Raw genomic sequence first — 23,625 nt, 5'->3', positions numbered from 1 at the left:
TGACTTCACCTGAGGCATAGCAGATTCTGCTCCAACCTTTTACCTTTACTCTGTATGTATCACCCTGCTTCAAGTATGTTTCCTGTAAACATCTATTGTAGGATTCTGATTTTTAATCCAGCCTGCTATATGCCTTTGCTTTATGGGGGACGTTACCCCACTCACATTTATGGTTTAAATGATTAATTCTGTATTCCCTGCCATTTTGTTAACCCCAGATTATGCTTTTCTCTTTTCTTTCTCCCTTATCCCCCTCCCCAGTATTAAACTTGTGAGTCCCACTTGCCTCATGCCTCCCTCTTTAGGATTCCTCCCCTCACCTTAGATTCCCTCCCCTTTTCTTAAACCTTTTCCTTACAATTTCTGTATTCCCTTCTGTTTAGCTTACTGCTTCCCTTTTCACTTTTCCCCTCCCACTTTTCAATGAGGTGGGAGAAGTTTCTCTGTAAATCGAATATGTCTAATATTTTTCTCTTTAAGCCAATTCTGATGAGAGTAAGATACACACTATGTTCATCCCCCCTCCCTTCTTTCCCTCAGATATAATAGATTTCCTTTGCCTCTTCATGACATGTAGTACCTCCACTTTTCCCTTTTTCTGATATTATTTTCTTTTCTACCCCTAGTTTCTTTTTTATAACAGTAAAACCAAATTGTACATGTATTCTTTATGTATACTCATAACCAAAATATAGTTCCCAAGATTTCTTTTTACTTTTTATGTTTCTCTTGAGTCTTATATTTGGAGGTCAAACTTTTTGTTTAGTTCTGGTTTTTTCATCAAAAATAGATGGAATTAAATTTCATTAAATGTCCATTTTCTTCCCTGGAAAAAAATGCTCATTTTGACCAGTTAAGTTATTCTTGACTGCATACCAAGTTCCTTAGCCTTTCAGAATATCAGATTCCAGTCCCTTCGATCCTTTAATGTCGATGCTGCTAGATCCTGAGTAATCCTTATTGTGTCTTCTCTGTATTTGAGTTGTTTTTTCCTAGCTGCTTGTAATATTTTTTCCTTGGCTTGATAGTTCTGGAATTTAGCCACAATATTTCTTGGAGTTTTGATTTTGGGATCTCCTTCAGTAGATGATCAATGAATTTCATTGTCTATTTTACCCTCTGTTTCTATAACATCTGGGCAGTTCTCTTTGATGATTTCCTGAAAAATATTGTATCTAGGCTCTTTTTTTCATCATAATTTTCAGGAAGTCCAATAATCTTCAGATTAGCTTTCCTAGATCTATTTTCCAATTCTGTTGTTTTCCCAAGTAGGTATTAACACTTTTTTCTTTTTTTTCATTTTTTTTGGTTTTGCTTGACTGATTCTTGGTGTCTAATTCTGATTTTTAATAAATTATTTTCTTCATTTACTTTTTTATTTTTGTAATTGTAAAATTGAGTTTTTAAATGAGTTGCTTTGTTCTGTGGAATTTTCTTCCATTTCACTAATTTAATTTTTAGAGAGCTATTTTCTTTTTCCAATTCATTAATTCTGTTTTTCAGGGAGTTGATTTCTTTATCCATTCTATCTTTTAATGAGTGGGATGACTTATCTAGACTCTTTTGCCAACCTTTTCTTTCCTTTCCCCATTTTTCTTCTAACTCTCTTGTAAAAGCCTTTTTATTTTCTTCTATGAAAGCCTTGTGTTTTGGGGACCAGATCATATCCCCTTTGGGGTTTCATCTAAAGACAATCTGCTTTTAGTCTCCTCAGGGTTTGAAGTCTGGTCTCTATCAGTATAGAAGCTATATAGTTAGAGCTTGCTTTAACTTTTTACTCATTTTACCAAAAAAACAAACAAACAAACAAAACAAAAAGAACCCTGCAGTCTGCTTTTAGGACAGTGTGGTGTTACCAAGCTTCCTCTACAGACAACAGAAAGTAGCAGTAAAGCAGCAGTGGAACAGCAATGGCTGAACTGGAATCAGTGGTTACACTCTGAGAGCATGCTGAGCTACTCTGGGTATTGGGTGGGTGTGGCCGGGTCCTGAGAGACTCTAAAGTTTTGGGGTCACAGTCTCATACTCTAGTAAGTTCTTCCTGCAAATTTTCAGCCAGCTGAGACCACACCCTGCCCCACCTCTGGTCTGCTCAGAGTAAGCTGTCTTCCATGCTCTCACTTCCAACTTTCCTGATGCTACACCTGGCCTAATCATCCCCACCCATGAGCAAAAACAGACCTTTTCTGGTGAATTTTGAGAATATGTTCTATTGGTAATATGTTGTACTCCCAATATTCGTGAGTTTTGACAGTCAAACACCAATTCCAAGGCCTTTCATACATGAAGTAGTCTGAGGGCAAGGAAGAGCTTAGATAGACATGTATGTCTTCTCCACCTCTTGGCTCTGCCCAAAAATAAAGATTTTTAAACAAGTAGGGCAGAACTTCTGAGCAGCAAGTTATAATAAATTTGTAATGAGAAAAACCAAGTGGATTTCATGTTTTTCTCTATCAGCACTCAATAATAACTTTGGAGAAGGATAAAGATTCAGGTTGTGGAAATAATTCAAAAATGAGAATTTGAATTTGTAAGTTGGAAACTGAAAAAATTGGTGAGGTTTGGGGAGGAAAGCCTAGGGATTCTGGATTAATAGTAAATCAATAAAGTTTCAAAACATCAAATACACTTGTACCTCTGAAGCTGAAAAAAACTGAGGAATTGTGTAGTCAAGCTGTCAGAAAGCCTGTCAGTGTGAATATTTAAACCCTTGAGAAAAATAGCAGATTACAAATTTTCTTTTTAACTCAGAGGATTATTTATGCAAATTCCCTATTGGATAAATTTTACTAAGTGATCCTGAGACAGCATGGTGAAGTAAATAGAACATAAGACTTAAAATTAGAAAGAACTGGATTCTAGTTCTGCCTTAGATTCCTGATACTTGCATAAAATGAGAAGGAACTAGACATTCCAAGGAATGTTAGCCAATTAATAAACATAAGTATCTACTGCATAATAGGCATTGCACTAAATACTCCATTAAATTCCTTCCCAGAGGGTCTTTTCCTCTGATTGAAAGAGTAGACAGAAGTCTACTTCAGGTAGGTAATCCTGAGACAGCATGATGAAATAAATAGAACATAAGACTTAAAATTAGAAAGAACTGGATTCTAGTTCTGCCTTAGATTCCTGATACTTGCATAAAATGAGAAGGAATTGGACAGAAGTCTACTTCAGGTAGGTAAGGTAAAGAGTTGTTTCCCTAGCTTCTCTCAGAATCTCTAAGAATCTTTGTTGATGTGTTCATTAATGATCCAAGATTGGAAGCAAGAAAGGATCTCTCTTGTGTGGAGACAGACACATCAAAACTGAGTCAGGATAAGCTTTTGAAGAAAACATTGGCTAATCAAGAGTCCTAATAGAGTCCAGAGCCAACTATTAGAAGTTCCATTAGGAAGGAAAGCCTAGGGATTTTAGAAAGTTAATAAAGTATTAAAACTGTAAAATGTTGGATCAGTTCTGGGTTTAAGAACAGGTGAAACTTAAAGTAAGAAATATGTATTTGGAGAATAAGATCAATCAAGTAAAGGTTTGGTCTGAGACAAAATGAGAGTGGAAATATAAGAGATTGGAAAGTAGAATTTCAAAGCTCTATATTTTGGAAATGACACAATTCTGAAAAATGATACAATCCAATATATCCCTATGACAATGCGTAATTTAAATGGAATGGGATTCTCCAGAGAGAGAATTCTCTAACCAAGACTATTCTCCAAGGCTCCTGTTTGGGTCTTGGTACAATTTTACTTGATGATCTCATCACCTCCCATGGGTGTCATTAGCATCACTATTCAGATGCTACCAGATACTATACATTACCAGATAAATATATCCAGCCTTACTCTTTCTGTAGAGCAATAGCCATGTATCTCAGACTTATTGAAATGAATATGTCTTAGGCATTACAAACTCAACATACCCAAAATAGAACAACAATTCTCCATAAGTCTCTCTTTTCCAAACTTCCATATTATTGTCAAAGGAATCATTCTTCTAGTCTGTAATGTCATGTTAATAAAATTGTTTTTTTATTCTTGCTCATTCCACATACCCAATCCAACACTGTCATTTCTACTATCACATCTCTTGTTCACAGTATCCCCTTCTCTCCACTCATTTAGCCACAAACATACTTTAGATCCTCATCACCTCTCACCTAGGCTACTGTAATCACTTTCCAATTGGTGTCTCTATCTTAACTTTCTGCCTGTTCTGATCCATCATTTACCCAGCTGCTAAGATGATTCTTCTAAAGCAAAGGTCTGATTATGTAACCTCCCTGTTCAGTAAGTTTTGGTAATTCATTATCACCTTTGAAATCATATATTAAATCTCCTTTTTGACATTAAAAACTCTTTATAACTTGGCATTTTTCTGTCTTTTCAGTCTTTATATAATTATTCTTCTCTACATATTTCATGATCTAGTTTATCCTGGCCTATTTGATTTTCCTTGAATCAGATACTCTATCTCCCAATTCTGTACTTTGGCACTGATTGTCCTCTATGCCTGGAATATTCAGTTCCCTTACTCTGTCATTTAGTTTCTCTGATTGCAAGATTCAACTCAATTCTATCTTCAATGGAGAACTCACACAGGACAAGTGTTCACAAGATGGTTAGAAAAAGTAATACAAAGACACTCTCAAAGTCTCCCTTAAGAACTCTGTAATCAGTTGTATGACATGGGAGATTGTGCTCTCATCAGAGAAAGGGCTGTGCTCTGTGAGCAAAGCAAATTGAATTAGCTCAGAAGAAATGTGAGATCTATAATTGGAGAAGCCACCCAAATCTTCACAGGGACTGTTTGTGAGTGACCTGTGGCAGAGCATTCCAAGTTCCTATTGATCATCCATAGTCAGTCAGAGTAACTTTATTTTAACATATTGAAATCATTTTGGTTCTTCTTCAAGAATGAAGAAGAACAACCAACCAACCAATCCAATCTCAGGAGTGGCTAATGCCATTCCCTTCAGATCACCTTCATCTACTCTGTGTTTTGTATATTTGTACCTAGTTATTTATATTAAAATGTTATCTCCTTAAGGGCAGAGACTGCTTTTGTTGTTTTGTTTTTGCCTTTCCTTTGCATTTATAATGTTGCCTGTAGTATTTGTCATTCAGTCATTTCAGTCTTATCCAACTATTTATGACCCCATTTGTGGTTTTCTTGGCAAAGATCCTGGAGTGCCTTGCCATTTCATTCTCCAATTCATTTTATATATGAGAAAACAGAGGAAAATTATTTTTGGTCTTCCTGACTCTATTAGCATGTTATCCACTGTGCCACATAGCTGATCATCCTATAATATATAAACACTTAATAAATGACTGTTCTAGGTAGTGAAAGCATTATGTGCCTAAGTACATAAAAATTATGGAAAACAACATATGATCCAGGCCACAGATCCCCTATAGGCTTGACTATAATGACTTGACTTCTTTCTCTGCCACTTCATACATATTAAGATCCCTCTACAAGGAACAAGCTTTTTCTTTGCCCAATTTCATAACCAGATATTCTTAAACCCCACTCTTAGGTTATATATTTTCAAGACACTTGTTTGGAATAAAGATATTAGTTATTCTGAAATTCTTATCAAATATACTAAAATATGTTGTGGGGTGTATTTCTGTTCTTTACTTTGAAAGAAGGTGACAATATTTTTCCTTTCCAGAGAGATAACTGATAAATTATCAGTGTAAGTTGAAATATAATTTTTTCCTTCTTCCCTCCCTTCCTCCTTTCCTTCCTTCTTTCCATCCTTCCTTCTTCCTTTCTTTTTTCTTTGTCCTTCATTTTTTCCTTCTTTTCTTTCTCTCTCTTTTTCTTTCTTTCTCTTTTTCTTTTTTTTTCCTTTGGTAATATGATTAATGGAAATATGGTTTTCATTATTTCACATCTATAATTGATATTATTTTGTTTTCCTTAGTGGATAGGAGAGATGGGGGAAGAAGGGAGAGAATCTGGAACTCAACATTTAGAAAGAAAATGTTATTAGAATAAAATAATAGGTTTTTTAAAGAAAGGGAGTAATAGAAGATACCAACTTAGATCAACTCATTAAAATTATTTTTATTAGTATTTTTTATTGAAAAATGAAAAGAGTAGCTTTCAAACAAATTATCAAAGTTTATTTAAACTCCTTGAGATTCTCATTTGGACTTTCATGATAATTTTTCAGTACAATAATTATAATAGGATGATTTACATAATAAATATGATAAATAATAATTCCTTGTTCATTAGTTTTTAAAAATAGCTACTTTCTGGAAATTTTCCTGGAGAACTTTTATAAATTCCATTGTGTTCACAGTGAAAGTTTCATTGCATGGTTGTATACATGAAAAAGGCTGCAAAAAGAAAATAGAACAAATTTAGAGTGACTTAAACAATCATGGCCAGTCTATATTGGTCAGTAAGAATCAAATTACCTTAGGAACTGGGTGAAATTTGATCTAGTAATAGTAATAATAATAAAAAAAAAACAATAGCAGTAATAGTAACAATAATAATTTAACATTTATATAAAACTTTAAAGTTTTGAGTGTTCTCATTTCATTGTATTTCACAATAACCACAAATACTATACAAGTATTGTTAGCCCTACTTTAAAAATGGGAAAACTAATCTCAGAGACTAGCTGTCCTTGTTGTCTTAACCTAGAAAGTGTCAAAGGTACAAATTGAATCCAAATCTTCCTGAATACAACTTCATTATGAATTGTACTATTAGAGAGTTGTTCCCTATATATTAAGCTTACATATCAACAGAGATAAATTGATAATTTTCTAAGTTATTTTATTATTTGTCCTTTGTTCTTTAAAAAGACCATGACAACAAGGAGGTGATATCATGACATGCAAATGAGCTGGATTTAAGTAAGGGTGGGTTGTTCAAAGTCACCAACCTCATTCTTTCCTCCAAAGCCATCTGGAACAGAAATATATGGATCAGCATGAGTGGAGATGGCCCTGGATAACCTTTTGGAATGGTATTCATATTTGGAACCAAAGAAGAGAGAATGTTTTTTGAAAAGAGAGATTGAACAGCCCAGAAAACAAACCACACACCTCAATAATTCTGTCCAGGGCTAATTCCAACCAAGACCAGTCATTTACTATCTCAATTCTTTGTTCCATCAAAAGAAGGATAAAGGAACTTTTAGGGTGTCTGTTAAGATTGATAAAGGAGCTTATTTTATCCCTTCATGCTTCAGTCACATTTTTATCACAAAGAAAATTCTAGGAAATAATGTCAATGTTATCTGGCACTAAAAAGTGTTCTTAGCTCTACCTGTTTGGGGACATGTGAACAAATGTTTAACAACTGACTTTTTTCTTTTTTTTAATTGTAGTAATTTTATTTCTATTTTAGTACATAATTGCTTTATGAATCATGTTGGGAGAGAAAAAACAAATTTAAGCAATCATCATTAAGCAACTTGCCCAGGGTCACACAGCTAGAAAGTATTAAATGTCTGAGGCTGGATTTGAACTCAGATATTTCTGAGTTCAGGACCAACACTTCATCCACTACACTATCTAGCTGCCCCAACAACTGACTTTCAATGGGGAAAAAAAATACAAGACATACTTTTAAGTTTAATTTGTATGATTAACATTTTCAGCATCTTCTTAAATGTAGACAACCAACAAAACAATAAATAAAGCGCTGGAGCCTTTTTCTGATTTGGAGCCTTACCTGATTTCAGGGATGTAAATGCTTATATTGTTAATTTTGTAATCATTATAATCATTTTCCACTAATAGGATATCCAAACAGTAAGAATATAGTTCTAGCATTTTCCTGCATCTGGTCCAACTCCATTTTATAGATGAGGAAACTAAGACCCCAGAAAATTAAGTGACTTGATCACATCACAAAAAAAAAAAAAAAAAAAAAAAAAAAAAAAAAAAAAAAAAAAAAAAAAAAAAAAAAAAGCAAACATAATTTGAACTGAAATCTGACTCCAAATTGAACCTACTTTCCACTATCTCAAATCAACTGAATAGTAAGTACCCTGACCAATCCTCCAGTGTCTTTTCTGCACATACACTTTAGTCAAGAAATATTGTATGTGCTCACTTTCCCATTATACTCTTCTAAAAAGATCATTGTTATGACTGCACTACTTACTACCTTAGAAGTTAGTTCAAGGATGTTGTATCTTTTCTCGCCTTCTCTCAGTTTTTGGTTGCTCAAGTCAATCAGTGACAGCTAATATGCTTATAATTACATATAATTTAAGACAAGAAGTACTTAGGTAGGCATAGTGTGTACAGTACTCAGCTGAGTCAGGAAGAGACGGGTTTATAACTTGTCTTTGATACTTATTAGCCATACAGTCACAAATAAGTCATAACATCATATCTGGATCTTAGTTTTCTCATCTGTAAAATGAAGACTTAAACCAGATGATCTCTGGTACCTCTTTTAGCTCTAAATCTATGATCCTATGATTCTGAGCTTCGGGTCCTCAAATGGAAAGTAAAGATGAATATGTCTGTAGTACCTAGTTCACATAGTTATCAGAAAGATTCAATTGAATTGTGAATGTAAAGCAGCTCATAAGCTTTAAAGCACTGCAGTATCAAAGGTAGTTCCTGGTGGGAGAATCTGCTAATTGGTGTGAAATGTATTTCAGAAGAAAGGCACTTTTGAAAGCCATTTGTTTATACCATTATCAAAGTGGGATAATTAGAATAGACATTTCTCCCAAGAGAGACAGACCTTTAGAATATTCTTGGTAATTCTCTTAACTATTTCGCTGACATTTACATTCAAGATTTTTAAGCAGTAGATTTAGAATGTTCCTATTGACAATCTTTGAATCACTGAAATAGAAGTTTTCTTTCTTTTCTCAGAATCACAAGCATTTGCTGATCCTTTCACATAGAGAATGTTTGTAAAACCTTTGGAGTTGGAAATCCACATGAGCAATCATAAATTTTAGAAGTAATTCCGGAAGCTTAGTTTTTATTTTTGTTTTTGTTTTTTGCTTTCTATCAAAATTTCACTTGCTGCTGATTTTCCTGTAGCTAAGAAGTTTGCTGGTTTACTTCTCTTTATTTATAAATTCTGTCCTGGACTTCATATTGATGATTGATAATACTGATTAGCAGTGCCTCCAGGGCACAATTTACCACTATGATTTGTTTGTTTGGGGGCCCAGACTCTGAACATTTTATGCAAGAGTCCATCTTCCTATAGCAGAAAGAAGTAAATAAGTACATAGGCTGTGACAATATTTAAACTGGTTGTTTAGAACAGAGGCCACTTGCAGTTAATCAATAATTATTCTGTTTACTAAGTAGCACTGTGCTAAGCTAAGCTAAGGGATATAAAGAAAGCTCACATTTCAAAGGGTGAAATTCAGGTCTTCTGACATGTTTTGGAGGCAACCTGGCAGTTAATATATAATGAGATTTGGATGTAGGCACTGGCCTTGGTCCTTGCATTCAATTCTACTCAAACTTAGATATAAAATCTTAAGCAAGTCATTTTCAGAGCCTCTGTTTTCTCTGTTTGCAATGGGTGCATTTATTACCGAAATTACTGAACTCATAGAATAGCTATGTAGAAAATATTTTGCAGTTCTTAAAGTAGCACATAAATGTGAGTTCTTTTTGTATTTTGGAATTCTCAGACTTCTTTAGACAATAATAAGTCACCAAAATCAACTTCATTACTTCTGACAGAAAAATTTATCTGGCAATCAAAGTCAGATAAAATCATAAACTCTTTATAAAAGGAGGAAAAAAAAACTTACTTTGCATTTGTTGTGCTTCAGTCCTGAAACAAATTTCTTCACTCTTATGATTTGATTATTATATTGTGATTTCATTTTATGGGATATCTTTTCCAGTCCTTCTTGAAAGCATGATGAACTACAGTTGTGCTGCTAAAACATTACATTATGTTAGATTACATCATATTATATTAAATGCATTATGTTATATTATATGGTCTTTTTTTTTTGAGAAGCAATTGGAGTTAAGTGACTTGTTCAGGGTCACATAGCTAGTAAGTGTTAAGTGTCTGAGGCCAGATTTGAACTCAGGTTCTCCTGACTCCAGAACTAGTACTTCATCCACTGCACCATTTAATTGCCCCCTGTATGGTGATTTTAAAGCAAAACTACAAGATTTTAGCAGTACTTAAGCCAGAATTTTATTTTTTAAAATATCATCTAGATATATAACATGTCCATTCTTACATTAAGAATATTTGACAATTTAGAAAGTTATTCTCAATATTATATCCATTGTCATTTTCCAAAAGGAATTTCTCATTAGAAAAAAAAAATCCTCAATATTGTACTTCAGGGTGAAGAAGGGTCCTGATGACAACCATGCTCTGAACTTCCTATTTAACAGATTCTTATGCTTTACAGCTCTTAGGAACACATTATATAGAGTTGGTGGAACCTTATAGATCATCATCTAATATTTTCCTTTTACAGATAAGAAAATTAATCTTTAGAGTTCACTTTGCAACAGAAGTTGTATGGACTCAACCTAAGCCTTCTGAAACTCAATCTAATGTTCTTTCTATCAAATTAAATTATCTTACTACATTTGAAATATGTGAGGTTGGGGGGTAGGAAGAAACCCCATTATACATGAAATGTATTTTGTTTTGAAAGGAAGGAAGGGAGGGGGGAGGGAGGAGAGAAGAAAGGAAGGAAGGAAGGAAGAGAGGGAGGGAAAGAGGAAGAGAGGGAGGAAGGAAAGAAGGAAGAAAGGAAGGAAGAAAGGGGAAAAAAGGGAGGGAGGGAGGGAGCAAGAAAAGAAGGAAGGAAGGAAGGAAAGAAGGAAGGAAGGAAGAAGGGAAGGAAGAAAAGAGGAAGAGAGGGAGGAAGGAAAGAAGGAAGAAAGGAAGGAAGGGAAAAGGAAAAAAGGAAGGGAGGGAGGGAAGAAGGGAAAAAGGAAAAAAGGAAGGAAGGAAGGAAAGAGGGGGGAAAAAAGGAATCTGTTCCTTAACCTGTTTTAAAATATTTTTAAAAATCAATAAATATTAAATCCAGTGATAAAAGTTACAAATATAAATTATGTTGTTTAGTCCTGTCAACTCTTTGTAATACCATTTGGGATATTCTTGGCAAAAATACTGGAATGATTTGCCATTTTCTTCCCCAGCTCATTTTACAGATGAGGAAACAGAGGAAAGCAGAGTTACATAAGTTGCCCAGGGTCACATAGCTAGTAAGTGATTGAGGTCATATTTGAACTCATAAAGATGAGTGTTCCTGATCTGATCCTGAGCCCAGTGCTCTATCGTCTATCCATTTAATTGCCCCAAATAGTTATTATAGTTTTTTTCTAAGTAAATAAGAGATAGTGTCATTTAATAGAAAAGGACACTGGAAGACATGAATTCAAATACTGCCCCAATTCCTGACTCCATTTTTAGGAAAAATTTTCCCTAAGTAGAGGCAGAAGTGAAATTTGAAACTACCTTTTGGTGCCATACTTTTTCACTATGCTCACCTTATGAGTTCAAGAGACTGAAATTTTTGACAAGAAACATGTTCCTACATAATAATGAGATAATCTTTATAAATAGCTTTGCAAACATCAAAGCACATATAAATGTAGCTCTCATTATCATCGAAATCATTACAATAATTTACTATTCAATTAAATTTTTAGATGAATGCAATTCAAAAAATGAATGCTTTTTGCAAATAAATAAATATAGTCCACACAATTTTTTTTTCTTTTACTTTCCTTACAAAAAAGATAGGAAATCATACTTACAGAAGATACAGGAAGACATAAACAGTCAGTCACCTACAAGAGAGATATTTAAATATGAGATTCTATTATGTGACACTTGACAATAGAAAATTTCAATGGGGCTTAAAAATGTTGATCTATTCACTTACATTGGCATTACAATTGCATGTTGCAGCAGCATCTTTCTAAATTGGTAAACATATACACAGACCAAGAAAAAAAAAAGTCATGTTGAATTCAGTCTTAATAAATTTCAAATTATTCACCATGAAAAACACCAGCCCTCCTGAACATACCTCCAAAATTTTAATGAGATCCTGTGTAATCAAAGTTAGTTCTGGACTTGAGCAATCGTTCCCATTTGGATTTGAACTTCTTTGTAAACTCATTTGATTCTGGACTTGAGCAGGGTTTCCACTCACTGACAAAAGCAAGATGGAAAAGAAAAGCCCCTGGAAGAACATCTTTTCTTCAATGTGTAACTGAGTCTGCAGACTCTCCTTTTAAATTGTGTCTTCTATAAATTGCCTTTCAATCATGGAAAACCCCTGACATCAAATTGATACCACTTTTTCTATGTAAGCTTAGACCACCATTTTAAAGAAAAAAATCCAATTGAGTCACTTAACAAAGTATAATTGATTTTGTGCCAGGAAATTTCAATCCTCAGAAAAGATCATTTGAAAAGGTTAAGTTATAAGATTGCATTAAGAAAAGTTTAAGATTTTATCCTCTAACTTTTTTTCATGATAGGATTCTAATTGTGAGAATGCTGGTGTTTTCCATTAAAAGTTATATGGGTTTTTTTTTTTTTACATTATTTTTCATTATACTGAGAATATTACTCAGTCATAGGTTCTTATAATGAGATCTTTTTTTTTTTTTTTTTGGTTGTAGACAGGGATGGGTGTGTTGGGGAGAGGATGAGTGAGATCATAGGGTAACTTCCTTTCTTGCAATTTATTTTAAAAATTACTGTTGGAGTCAGCACATTTCATTCATAAATCTCAAAAGTAATTTTTATTACTGGACCACATTTTACTCCTGTCCAAAATGCTTCATACCCCCTTGCAAATGACCTTATCCTAAGCAAAACTGCAGAACAACTTTGAAAGGGTATTAAATCTAAATTTCATCATCAGGTTACTTAGTATTGATGTACTTACTATAACTTTAAACAACATTAAATACATTTCAAGATCAAATCCAATGATTGACTTAGGAGGGAAATAGGTAAGACTGATGAAATAAGGGCTCTATGTCTTCTGATCTTTATGGAGGATGTGCACCTGGCCTGGGGAAATTCCTAAAAATGATCCTCACCCTCCTATCTGATTCCCATGGGAAACTGCCATTTCCCAATTGATCTGGGAATCACTTTGGTCTGGGACTATCACTACCCTTTATTGATTTGAAAATTAGCCCCTAATTGCTCCCTAGCTCCAAACCATAAAAGGTTAATAAAAAACAAGATTCTGTATCCGGACGTTTGCTAATTCCTATAGGAAATGATCCACTGAGAGGCTTCTTAGTGTAAATAAACCCATCTTTGCCAAAAACCTACCTTTGTTAATTCCCGATCAGGAAGCAGTCCACGGAGGGAAATTGTTTCTTAGTAAAAATAAACCCATTTTTTGGCCCAAAACCTCACTTGCAGATTGGGACTGCTAATTCTTTCACAAAAAACCTGTGACACATACCTGGGGACCCCATCTCTGTTTAGGGTATCTCTTACTCCTCACCATTTCTCATCCTTCAACAGGACCCCATCCTTTTTGTTTTTAATTGTTTTAAATGACTTTATACAATTCAATAATTTAATAATTCTGTCATTTGCCTACTTCTGTACATATTAGATTATGTCTATAGAGTAAAAGCAAGCTCTCAGAGAACAAGATTACCTGCTTTGGTATTTTTGCCATTCTTTATTTTCCTAGCCTTAGTTAGGAAATGATGCCTAGTATGCAATTAATTATTGATTAATTAATTTATTTACTATATATTGTATTTTTTCAGTTGAAAGAATATGTCTAATATACTTCCTCCTCTTCCTTCAACCCCACTTTTAACACTTATTAAATCTCTTCTTCCCAGTGTTTCAATAATATAATAATCAGTCAGTTAATAAATAAAAATGTATTAAGAACTTAATATGTGCCAGATACTGCACTAAATGCTGGGGATCCAAATAAAGATGAAAGCCGGCTCCTGCTTACAAGGAGCTGAACATCTTTGTGCAATAAGAAATTAATATAAATTTTAAAGATTATAATTAAATTCAATTTAGCATGTATTACTTGTCTTTCATATATAACAAATTGTATTAGATATCAAGGGATGGAAATATGAAGAAGAAATAATAACAAGCACAAATAAATACCCAGACAGTGTATATCAGCTGTGTGCAGACCTCTTGTGAAAGATCATAGATGTCCCTTGGACATTTCAAGTCTATTTTCTTTAATTCTATGCAATGGAACATCCTGTAACTTTTGTTCCACATTTAAGAGTAAGGAAATTCCTTTCTAGTCTTCACTCTCAAGACATCAATAATAATCATGGATTATGCAAATCATTCCTCTAGAAGCTTCAGTTAGTGAAATTGAGAGTCAGGGAAGGAGGAGGAGGAGGAGGAGAAGGAGGAAGTGGAAGAAGAGGAGGAAGAGGAGAAAGGGGAGGAGGAGGAATGCATAACCAATTAGCAACTTTTTGCCCTACATTACTACCCATAAAAAAATCCACTGTTGCCTACAGTTGTGTGATAACATATTATGGATGTTCCTGAATGACCATCTAAGAAATATAAAATAGGCAGAAAGTGAAGATTTTTGAGTAAAGGAGTGTTATGACCAACTATATTATTATAAACCATCATTCTTGCATAGATATATGTTATAGATTGGAGGAAGGAAAGAAAAGAGGCAAGAAAGTTTGTTTGTTATAATAGTAAGGTATAACATATGCTCTACCAGATGGTGACTATGGCAATAAAGAGGAAAAAGATGAGAAAAATATCATTGCTCCTTATTTTCTAAGCTTCGGCCTGAAATTACACCTATCATTTGCCTTTTCCACTGTTATGTACGTATTGCTGCATGGCATTGAAGAAAGTAATATAATTGCTAACTGGATTTTTTACAAATTTATATTCTTTATCCTGGATATCCTATATGTATTTCAAACTCCACATATTCAAAAAAGAATTCATTATCTTTCCTCCCCATATTCTTTCCTCTTCTAGACTTCCCTATCATTGGTGAAGAGTACCTACCACTTTTCTACTAGTCACCCAAGTCTTGGTAAGACTTTTTTTTTTTTTTTTTTTTTTTTACTGAGGCAATTGGGGTTTAAGTGATTTGCCCAGGACCACTCAGCTAGGAAGTGTTACGCGTCTGAGATCAAATTTGAACTCAGGTCCTCTTCAGGGTTGGTGCTCTATCCACTGCCCTGGTAAGACTTTCAACTTCCCTGTTCTCATAGTTCTATGTATTCAATTTGTTGTCAAATCTTGTCATTTCTAGCCCTCTTGTACTATTATCATGATAATAAATCTCTCATCACCTCATGCCTAGACTTTTGCAATTGCCTACTTATTGGTCTCTCTGCTTCTCCCCATTCCAATCCATTTTTCATATTTCTGCTAAGTTAATTTTTTATAAAGTATAGGTCTTAACCATCTCATACACACATACACACACATATATATACATACTGAATTAACTCCAGTGGCACTCTACCACCTAAATTTAGAATCAAATATAAAATTCTCCAGTTAGCATTTAAAGGTCTTTGCAATACAGCCCACTGATAGGATTACAAAGTTCTTCCGTTTGAATGTACACTAGCCTTTAAACATTCACAATCATTTTCACATGAATGAGACAGGAGAGGGGAACTTTAATGGGCATATATGAGACATATTTTTTTTAATGTTATTAAATGTGAATTAAAATAAGTTGAGAACTTAAGACATATATAGTATACTTAGAGGTGTTTTTGAGTAACTTAAGAAACTTCTATGGAGATTCAGCTTCATAATTTTACAGTGATTTCTGAAGATCTAAGTTTTCAGGATTCACTGACAAAATTCTTGGCACTGTCAAATGGATCAGTATCAGAAATGTATATGGCTTATTCATTGTTTTACACAATATTAAGATAAGATAACTCTACCCATTAAAGCCTTTCCATTTGACTTGCATCTGAATATTCTTCCCCTCTTGAAAAGAGAAAATGTCTTGCTTTTTTTTTCTATTTGAATCCTCAGTACTTAGCGCAGTGTTTCCCCCATAATAATACTCATTCTATTCTTTCCAACTTACTCATTAAATAACTGATACAGAAACTCAATATGACAACTTTGCTAAATTGAGAATATGATCATCTATATCATGTATAAATTTAAAAAATATAAATATATAAAATCTGAATTACAGACCATTATGAAAACAAATTATTTTTTAAAATTTTTTCATCTTCATTGTGGACAAGAAAAATATGAATAATAATACCATTTCTCAATGAAATTAGGAATTACAAAGGAGATATGAAAGAACAAATTGGTCTCTCCTTACCCACCAGTTATTAGAACTCTTTTGCTCTCCAATTACTTTGTATTATATTATATCTCAGTTTTATACATGTTATATACACCAAAGAAAAATGCAAGTTTTCTGAAGGCATGTGTGTCACAGTTCCCTTTTGTTGTTCTGCCTCAGTTTCCCTAAATTGTCCTGCCTCGGATTTCCTGAATTGTTCTGCCTCAGTTCCTAATTGTTCTGCTCAATCCTGCAATACCACCCTTCTTCCTAATCATTATGATCCAGATAAGAAGAAAGACCTTCTATCTTAGACATCATGACCCTGGACCTTCCCTACTTATCAAAATGTCCTATGCCTCTCTCTACCCTGTCAGAACCATATAGATAGTCCGTTCCTTATCTCAGTGCTCTGACTCCATTCTTGCCTCAGTCTACCCCCTAGTAGTTGGAACCACATGCATATGTATGTCATTGAGAACTCACTTTGGCAGCTGGATTCTGGATTCTTGGAGACAATAGTCTCATTCAGCTCTGGGACCAAACCATGAATCCATTGGTCCCAGTAAATCTCTCCCTCCCAAATAAAATATTAAAAGCTCTCTAATCTCTATCTTGCCTCAGTTTCTCCAGCATTACAGGCAAGGCCTATTTTTCTGTCATTCATTAAATATTAATAAAGCACCTATTATGTACCAAGTATTATGCTAAACACTGAAAATATAAAAAATGTAAATCCTGTCCCAAAATACATTTGTATGAAACTTTTCCTCATTGAAGAGACAAAGTTTCTACCCTGGGTCAGGGCCAGGACAGAGATGTTAAAAATGGGAGATCTCCAGTTTTCTTCAAACACCTTTGAGATATCAAATATTTAGTTTCTTAAAGTACTTCTGGCTTCCAGCTTTTAATAGAGATTGTGGAGAAGGTCAACTCTATTTCAAGCCGGTGTAAAGAAAGAGCCTGAGAACATAAGAAAAGAGCTGACAATTGACATCATGTCCCTATTCTCAACTTGCTGTATATATATATATATATACATATACATATATATATATGTATATAAAGACATCAATTCTTAGTGTCTGATTTCTGATCTTGCCAGATGATCTTAGAGACTCTTCCTAAGACAATTCAAATGGAAGAAATTCAGTTTCCTGGTATGTCTCTAACATACAATTTAGCTTTCAGATGTAAAAAATGAGTTCAGTATAACTGCTCTGTATACAATGCCAGACCTAGTTCAGTATTTGGAAGGCTTTGAAAGAAAATGTGCGAAGGAAATGAGAAAGGATATATTGGGAGTTCTCCTTCCCTATATTTACTCTCATTGTCATACTGAAACAGCGATTAGAAATTAGCTTGAATCTGCACTCAAATTCCCTAATCTAATAATTAAACAATTATTAAACAAGCAGATGACATAATTTTAGCCCCTTTCTCTTAGGAAGACAGAGTGGTGCCTTCTTTCCCCTGTTCTGCTTCTCCTCCTGGCAGAAATAAAAGTCTCCTTTTGAGAAGAATGGGGGGGAGGGAGGGGGAGAGAGGATAAGGAACTGGAAGTGCTAATTCTGACTCTTTTTGAGGCACACAAAGACAGTCCCTTGCCACATGCAGGCTAAGAGTCCTTACTACACATGAGACTTGTCAATGAAAGGTAAAAAGACAGTCTCTATCCTCAAGGAGGTTACATTCTAAATGTGGAGAAAATATGCAAACTACTATGTACAAACAAGTTAACGGATACAGACAATTTAGCGAAAACTCACAGATGGAAGGTACTAGAATTCTGAAAGACTTCTTTTCAGAAAATGAGGTTTTACACTATACAACTTTCAGATTGGCTAAGATGACAGGAAAAAATAATGACAAATATTAGAAGAGATGTGGGAAAACTGGGACACTAATATATTGTTCTGGAACTGTGAATGGATCCAATCAATCTGGAGAGCAATTTGGAACTCTGCTCAAAAAGTTATCAAACTGTGCGTACCTTTTGATCCAGCAGAGTTTCTACTGGGCTTATACCCCAAAGAGACCTTAAGTGAGGGAAAGCGACCCACATGTCCAAAAATGTTTGTAGCATTCCTTTTTGTAGTGGAAAGAAATTGAAAACTGAGTGGATGCCCATCAATTGGAGGATGGCTGAATAAATATTGTATATTAATATTATGGAATATTATTGTTCTGTAAGAAATGACCAACAGGATGATTTCAGAACTGGAGAGAGTTACATGAACTGATGCTAAGTTAAATGAGCAGAACGAGATCATTATACATGGCAACAGCAATATTATACAATAATCAATTCTAATGGATGTGGCTCTTTTCAACAGTGAGATGATTCAAACCAGTTCCAATTGTTTAGTGATGACAAGAGCTATTTACATCCAGAGAAAGGACTGTGAGAACTGAGTATGGTTCACAGCATAGCATTTTCACTCTTTTTGTTATTGTTTGCTTGCATTTTATTTTGCTTCTCTTTCTCTCTCTCTCTCTCTCTTTTACTGGTTTGATTTGATTTTTCTTGTGCAGCACAATAATTATATAAATATGTATACATATATTGGATTTAGCGTATATTTCTACCATGTTTACCATATATAAAATATATGTTAAATCCAGAAAATTTAATTTTAAAAAATCCAGAAAACTGGAAAAGTAGATTATATTTTGTGAAGGGTTTCGAATGCCAAGCAGAATTTTGTATTTTTATCCTGGAGATAGTAAGGAGCTACTGGGAAGTTATTTGAGTAGGGAAGGGATGGGTGGGGTAGCATGGTCAGACTTAAGCTTTGGAAAGAACACTAACAGTATCTAGCACAGTACTTCATACATAATCAATACTCTAAAATATGTCTTTAATTGAATTTGTTGGAAACTGAAAGATGAGCTCTATTCAATGTAAATAGTAAATTATTGATATAATATTGTCCAACAAGAAAATAGAAAATTATTGAAGAAAAAGGATAAGAAAGGCTATTTAGCATGATCATCACTAGTAACCCATGTTTTGGTTGGTTCTCATTATTCTGTTCTGGGTTTTGACTTCTTTTTTTTTAAAAAAAAAACTGGACTTGTGGTTTCAGTGGTGTAGGGGATACTGTATCAATGCATATAAATATCTCATCTGAATTTTAAAATATTAGAGAATAGTCAGGAATACTGAGAGATTAAGTAACTTCATAGGTCACAGACTTGGAACTCAGGTCTTTCTAACTCAGCCCAATTCTCTAGACACCATGCTAGTTACTGAAAGTAAATAATTTTAAAACTAATATATTTGAAATTCTTCACTATCTTCCCCACCCATTGAGTTGTAGAAAACTAAGAATAGCAAGTTAAGCAAACATATAAAATGCAGATGCTTATCTAAACTGAGCCACAGAAACTTTTGAGGTTTAGCTTCTAGGATTCTATTTAAAAATGTAAATGTAAGTATGCAAAATAGTGTCTCCTGAAAAAATATACAAAGCTTCTAAATTACTCATTGGTTCTAAATACCAAAAGGATTTATGAGGTAACATCTTATCAAAGTCTAACCATCCAGGGGAAATTGACATCTAACATGATAACCAAGTCATTGGATGAGATGACACATTTTATAAACCATGTGTGACAAAAGACAATTCTGACCTATTTCTAAAGATAAAGAAACTTGACGGTTTTGTTTGAGTAATGAAAGTTATTTCCCTGAGAATAAAATAAAATAATTATTCTAAGAAGTCATAGAGTAAAAAGACCCAAAAGAATGTAAAGTTCCAAGTAAAACCCACTCTATCTTTTACATTCAATTTAAAATATCATATGAATAATCAGTAAATGAGTCCTTAAGTAAAAAAAAGAAAAAAAAGAAAAAAAACTCTATTGTTGCATCTTATATCAAGTAAGTCTTTCTAGAATAGTGTTTTCCAACAAGTCTGTAAGTACACAATAACCCCAGGATGGGTCTATGTATCTAAGTTAGGTTTTTCTCACATCTCAGGTCTAGTGTCTACTAACTCAAGATTTCAAAGTGTTGCTTCTGTCTATTTACTAAGTAATTCAGTGAAAGGCTTATTTTAGACCCAGGAAGTCTGCAGTTTCCACCTAGTGTATGATTTAGGTCTGCCAGGTCACCATCCTACAATTTAACAAAAATTTATTAAGCACATGATCAAGAGCTCTCTTTGTGTATATCTGTGTGTCTGTGTGTGTCTGTCCGTGTGTCTTATATGTGCTCACACATGCATACCTAGTGAAATCTATGGACTGCTTCTCAGAGTAATGCATTAAAAAATGCATGTGATTACAAAAGAAATCAATTATACTGAAATATATTTATCAAAAATTTTAAGAAAGTTCATGGAGGTGGGGGTGAGGGGCAGCTAGATGGTGCAGTGGATAGAGCACCAGTGCTGAAATCAGAAGGACCGGAGTTCATATCTGATCTCAGACACTTAACACTTCCTAGCTGTGTGACCCTGGGACCACTTACCCCCAATTGCCTCAGGAAAAAATAAAAAGTTCATAGGACCAAGATTAAAAACCTCTAATCTACATAGAGGGAGAGAGAAAGAGAAAGAGAGGAAGAGAGAGAGAGAGACAAAGAGACACAAATTAAGCACTTATCTTGTGCCAGTCACCATTCTAAATCCTAGGGACAAAGTATAGCAGCAAACAAGATAGTCCCTTTCTTCAATGAGTTTATATTCTGATGGGGGAACAAGGGATTGGTAATATTATGTCTCCATAATATGAAATAGTTGAAGTCAGTGGCCTAGAAGTGAGGTAGAGGGTTTAGGGGAAAATAAGATAAAAAGCTCACCCATCAGAATCCATGATGGTTCCATAACTTTTACTCAATGCAATTCAAGTGTCTATATGAGACATGTAAGGTATATTAAGCACTGGGGTTAATAGGACAGAATAAAAACCAATATACAATGTGCAAATTATTGTGTTGGTCATTGTTAGAGGAACAAAGATAAAGAAGTTTCAGACCCTGTCTTTTCCATTTATAATCAAGTAAGGGTTTGATTTATAAACTTATCAAAGTGGATATTTCCTTCCTCAGTTCAGATTACAAACAATTGATGCCTTCTCAAATTGTGTGATTCTTGTCCATATTATTCTTTGTGATGTGTTTAATGTAGTGGAAGTCTTCTTTTCTACTCCTAAAATAAATGTTATTGATTTTCTGCTCTTTATTTTTATCACCAAAATTTCTCTTAAGAATCATTCTCCCTCATACTCCAAGAAAGCTATTCCATATAACAAATATTATTTTTTAAAATAAGAAAGAAAAAGAAGAGGTGTAGCTAGATAGCTCAGGATAGAGAACTGGCCTAGAGTCAGGAGGACTTGAGTTCAAAATCGGCCTCAGACACTTAACACATTCTAGCTAGGTAACTCACTTATTCCCAATTGCCTCACAAAAAAAAAAAAAGAGGAATAAATCAGCAAAACTGATCTATACATCTCAAAAAAAAAAACTGAAAAAATGTTTCGTATATCACATACATGGCTCTGCATCTCTTCAGAAAGGATGGGATGTCTTCTTTAGAGGCATGGCTGTTCTTTATAATTTTGCAACATTTAGTTTTAATTGTTTTGTGATTGTTCTTTCTATTTATATTGTTGTAATTATTACATATATTGTTTTCTTGGTTCTACTCAATTAACTTTAGAGCAGTGTATGTAAATCTTTCCACATTTTTTGTATTCATATTTGTAATTTCTTGTAGCACAATAATATTCCATTGCATTCATAATGTACCACATTTTTATTAACTATTTCCCAATCAGTGGGCATCTACTTTGTTTTTAATTCTTTGCTTTGCAAAATATACATTCTGGTTCATTTGGAAACTTTTCTCATGAGTGGTAGAGGTCTTCTTTTATTTAGGTCTTTTTTTTTTGTCAGCATGAATGCCACTGGTAATCACTTTGTATATATATATATATTTAAAACTGTCTCACCCATTATATATCCTCTCAATTTTATACCATTACTTAAATCTACATTATCAGTAGGAAAATGTGCTAGACCACTTATGTCCATTGTGTGATCCTTAATTGTCCTTGGTTAGCCCCAAAGTCTTTGATTCTCTAGACGCTATAGCATCCAAGATTTGCCACTACAGAGCTTCACTGGGAGGACATTTATTTAAAGACATTTTTCCTTTTTGGTGACAGGGAGCAACTGAAAAGTACTTTGCAGTTTGTCAAATCTTGTCTAAATCATTCTCTCTTTATTCAACTCATCACCAGGTTGCTGTTCCTATCCCAGACATAGGTACAGATGAGTCTTGATAATAGGCAGCTAGGTGAAGCAGTAGATAGAGTGCTGATCCTAGAGTCAGGGACTCTTGCTTTAGACAGTTGTTTGTCTCTAGGCAAGTCACTTAACCCTGTTTGCTTCAGTTTCATCTGTAAAATGTTCTGGAGATGGATTGGAAAACCACTCCATCTTGCCAAGAAAATCCTAAACGGGGTCACAAAGAATTGAACACAACTGAAATACCTGAACAGTAACAATTTAACAGGCATTTTAAAAAAATCCATTTAGTTGTTCTTATATGGAGTGGTAGATTGAACATAGATCTTATTAAGGAGGGGCTGTAATATTTTTTCCAAATATATGTAAAGATAGTTTTCAATGTTAATTTTTCTAAGATTTTGTGTTCCAAATTTTTCTCCCTCCCTTCCTTACCTCCTCCTTCTTAAGATAGCAAGTAATCTGATATAGGTTAAGTCTGTACAATTCTTTTAAACATATTTCCATGTTTGTCATGTTGTGTAAGAAAAATCAGAGCAAAAGGGGAAAATGAGAAAGAAAAAAATTTAAAAAGGTGAAACATTATGCTTCAATTCACATTCAGTCTTCATAGTTCTCTCTCTGGATCCAGATGGAATTTTCTATCCCAAGTCTATTGGAATTGCTTTGAATCACCACATTGTAGAGAAGAGTTAAGTCCATCCCAGTTTATCATCATATAATCTTATTATTGTGTACAGTGTTCTCCTAATTCTTCTCACTTTACTCAGCATCAGTTCATGTAAATCTTTCCAGGCTTTTCAGAATACTTATATTCCATTACATTCATATATCATAACTTATTCAGCTATTCCCCAACTAATGGGCATCCACTCAATTTCCAGTTCCTTGCTAAAAAAAAAAAAAAAAAAAAAAAAAAAAAAAAAAAAGCTGCCTCAAACATTTTTACACATGTGCATCCTTTTCCTTCTTTTATTATCTCTTTGGGATACAGACCTAGTAGTGAAACTGCTGAATCAGAGGGTACGTACAATTTTAAAGTCATTTGAGCATAGTTACAAATTGCTCTCCAGAATTGTTGGAT

General features: G+C 34.0%; 2 protein-coding genes across 2 annotated transcripts in view; one reads left to right on the top strand and one right to left on the bottom strand.

The window, feature by feature from the left end:
- Positions 1–23,625, top strand: part of SLC25A48 (solute carrier family 25 member 48) — a 131,804-nt gene that overhangs the window by 93,435 nt on the left and 14,744 nt on the right. The window lies entirely within an intron of this gene.
- IL9 (interleukin 9) lies at positions 6,249–12,340 on the bottom strand. The gene is given in 5 exon segments (XM_031949302.1): positions 6,249–6,356; positions 9,776–9,907; positions 11,766–11,798; positions 11,894–11,929; positions 12,041–12,340. Coding segments are annotated over 5 exon segments (552 nt in total). The 5' UTR covers positions 12,284–12,340.

Source organism: Sarcophilus harrisii, chromosome 2 (assembly GCF_902635505.1).
Source record: "Sarcophilus harrisii chromosome 2, mSarHar1.11, whole genome shotgun sequence".
In the NCBI taxonomy this organism is placed as follows: domain Eukaryota; kingdom Metazoa; phylum Chordata; class Mammalia; order Dasyuromorphia; family Dasyuridae; genus Sarcophilus; species Sarcophilus harrisii.
Note: the sequence above shows the minus strand (reverse complement) of the source record. Positions and strands in the feature narration are given on the sequence as shown.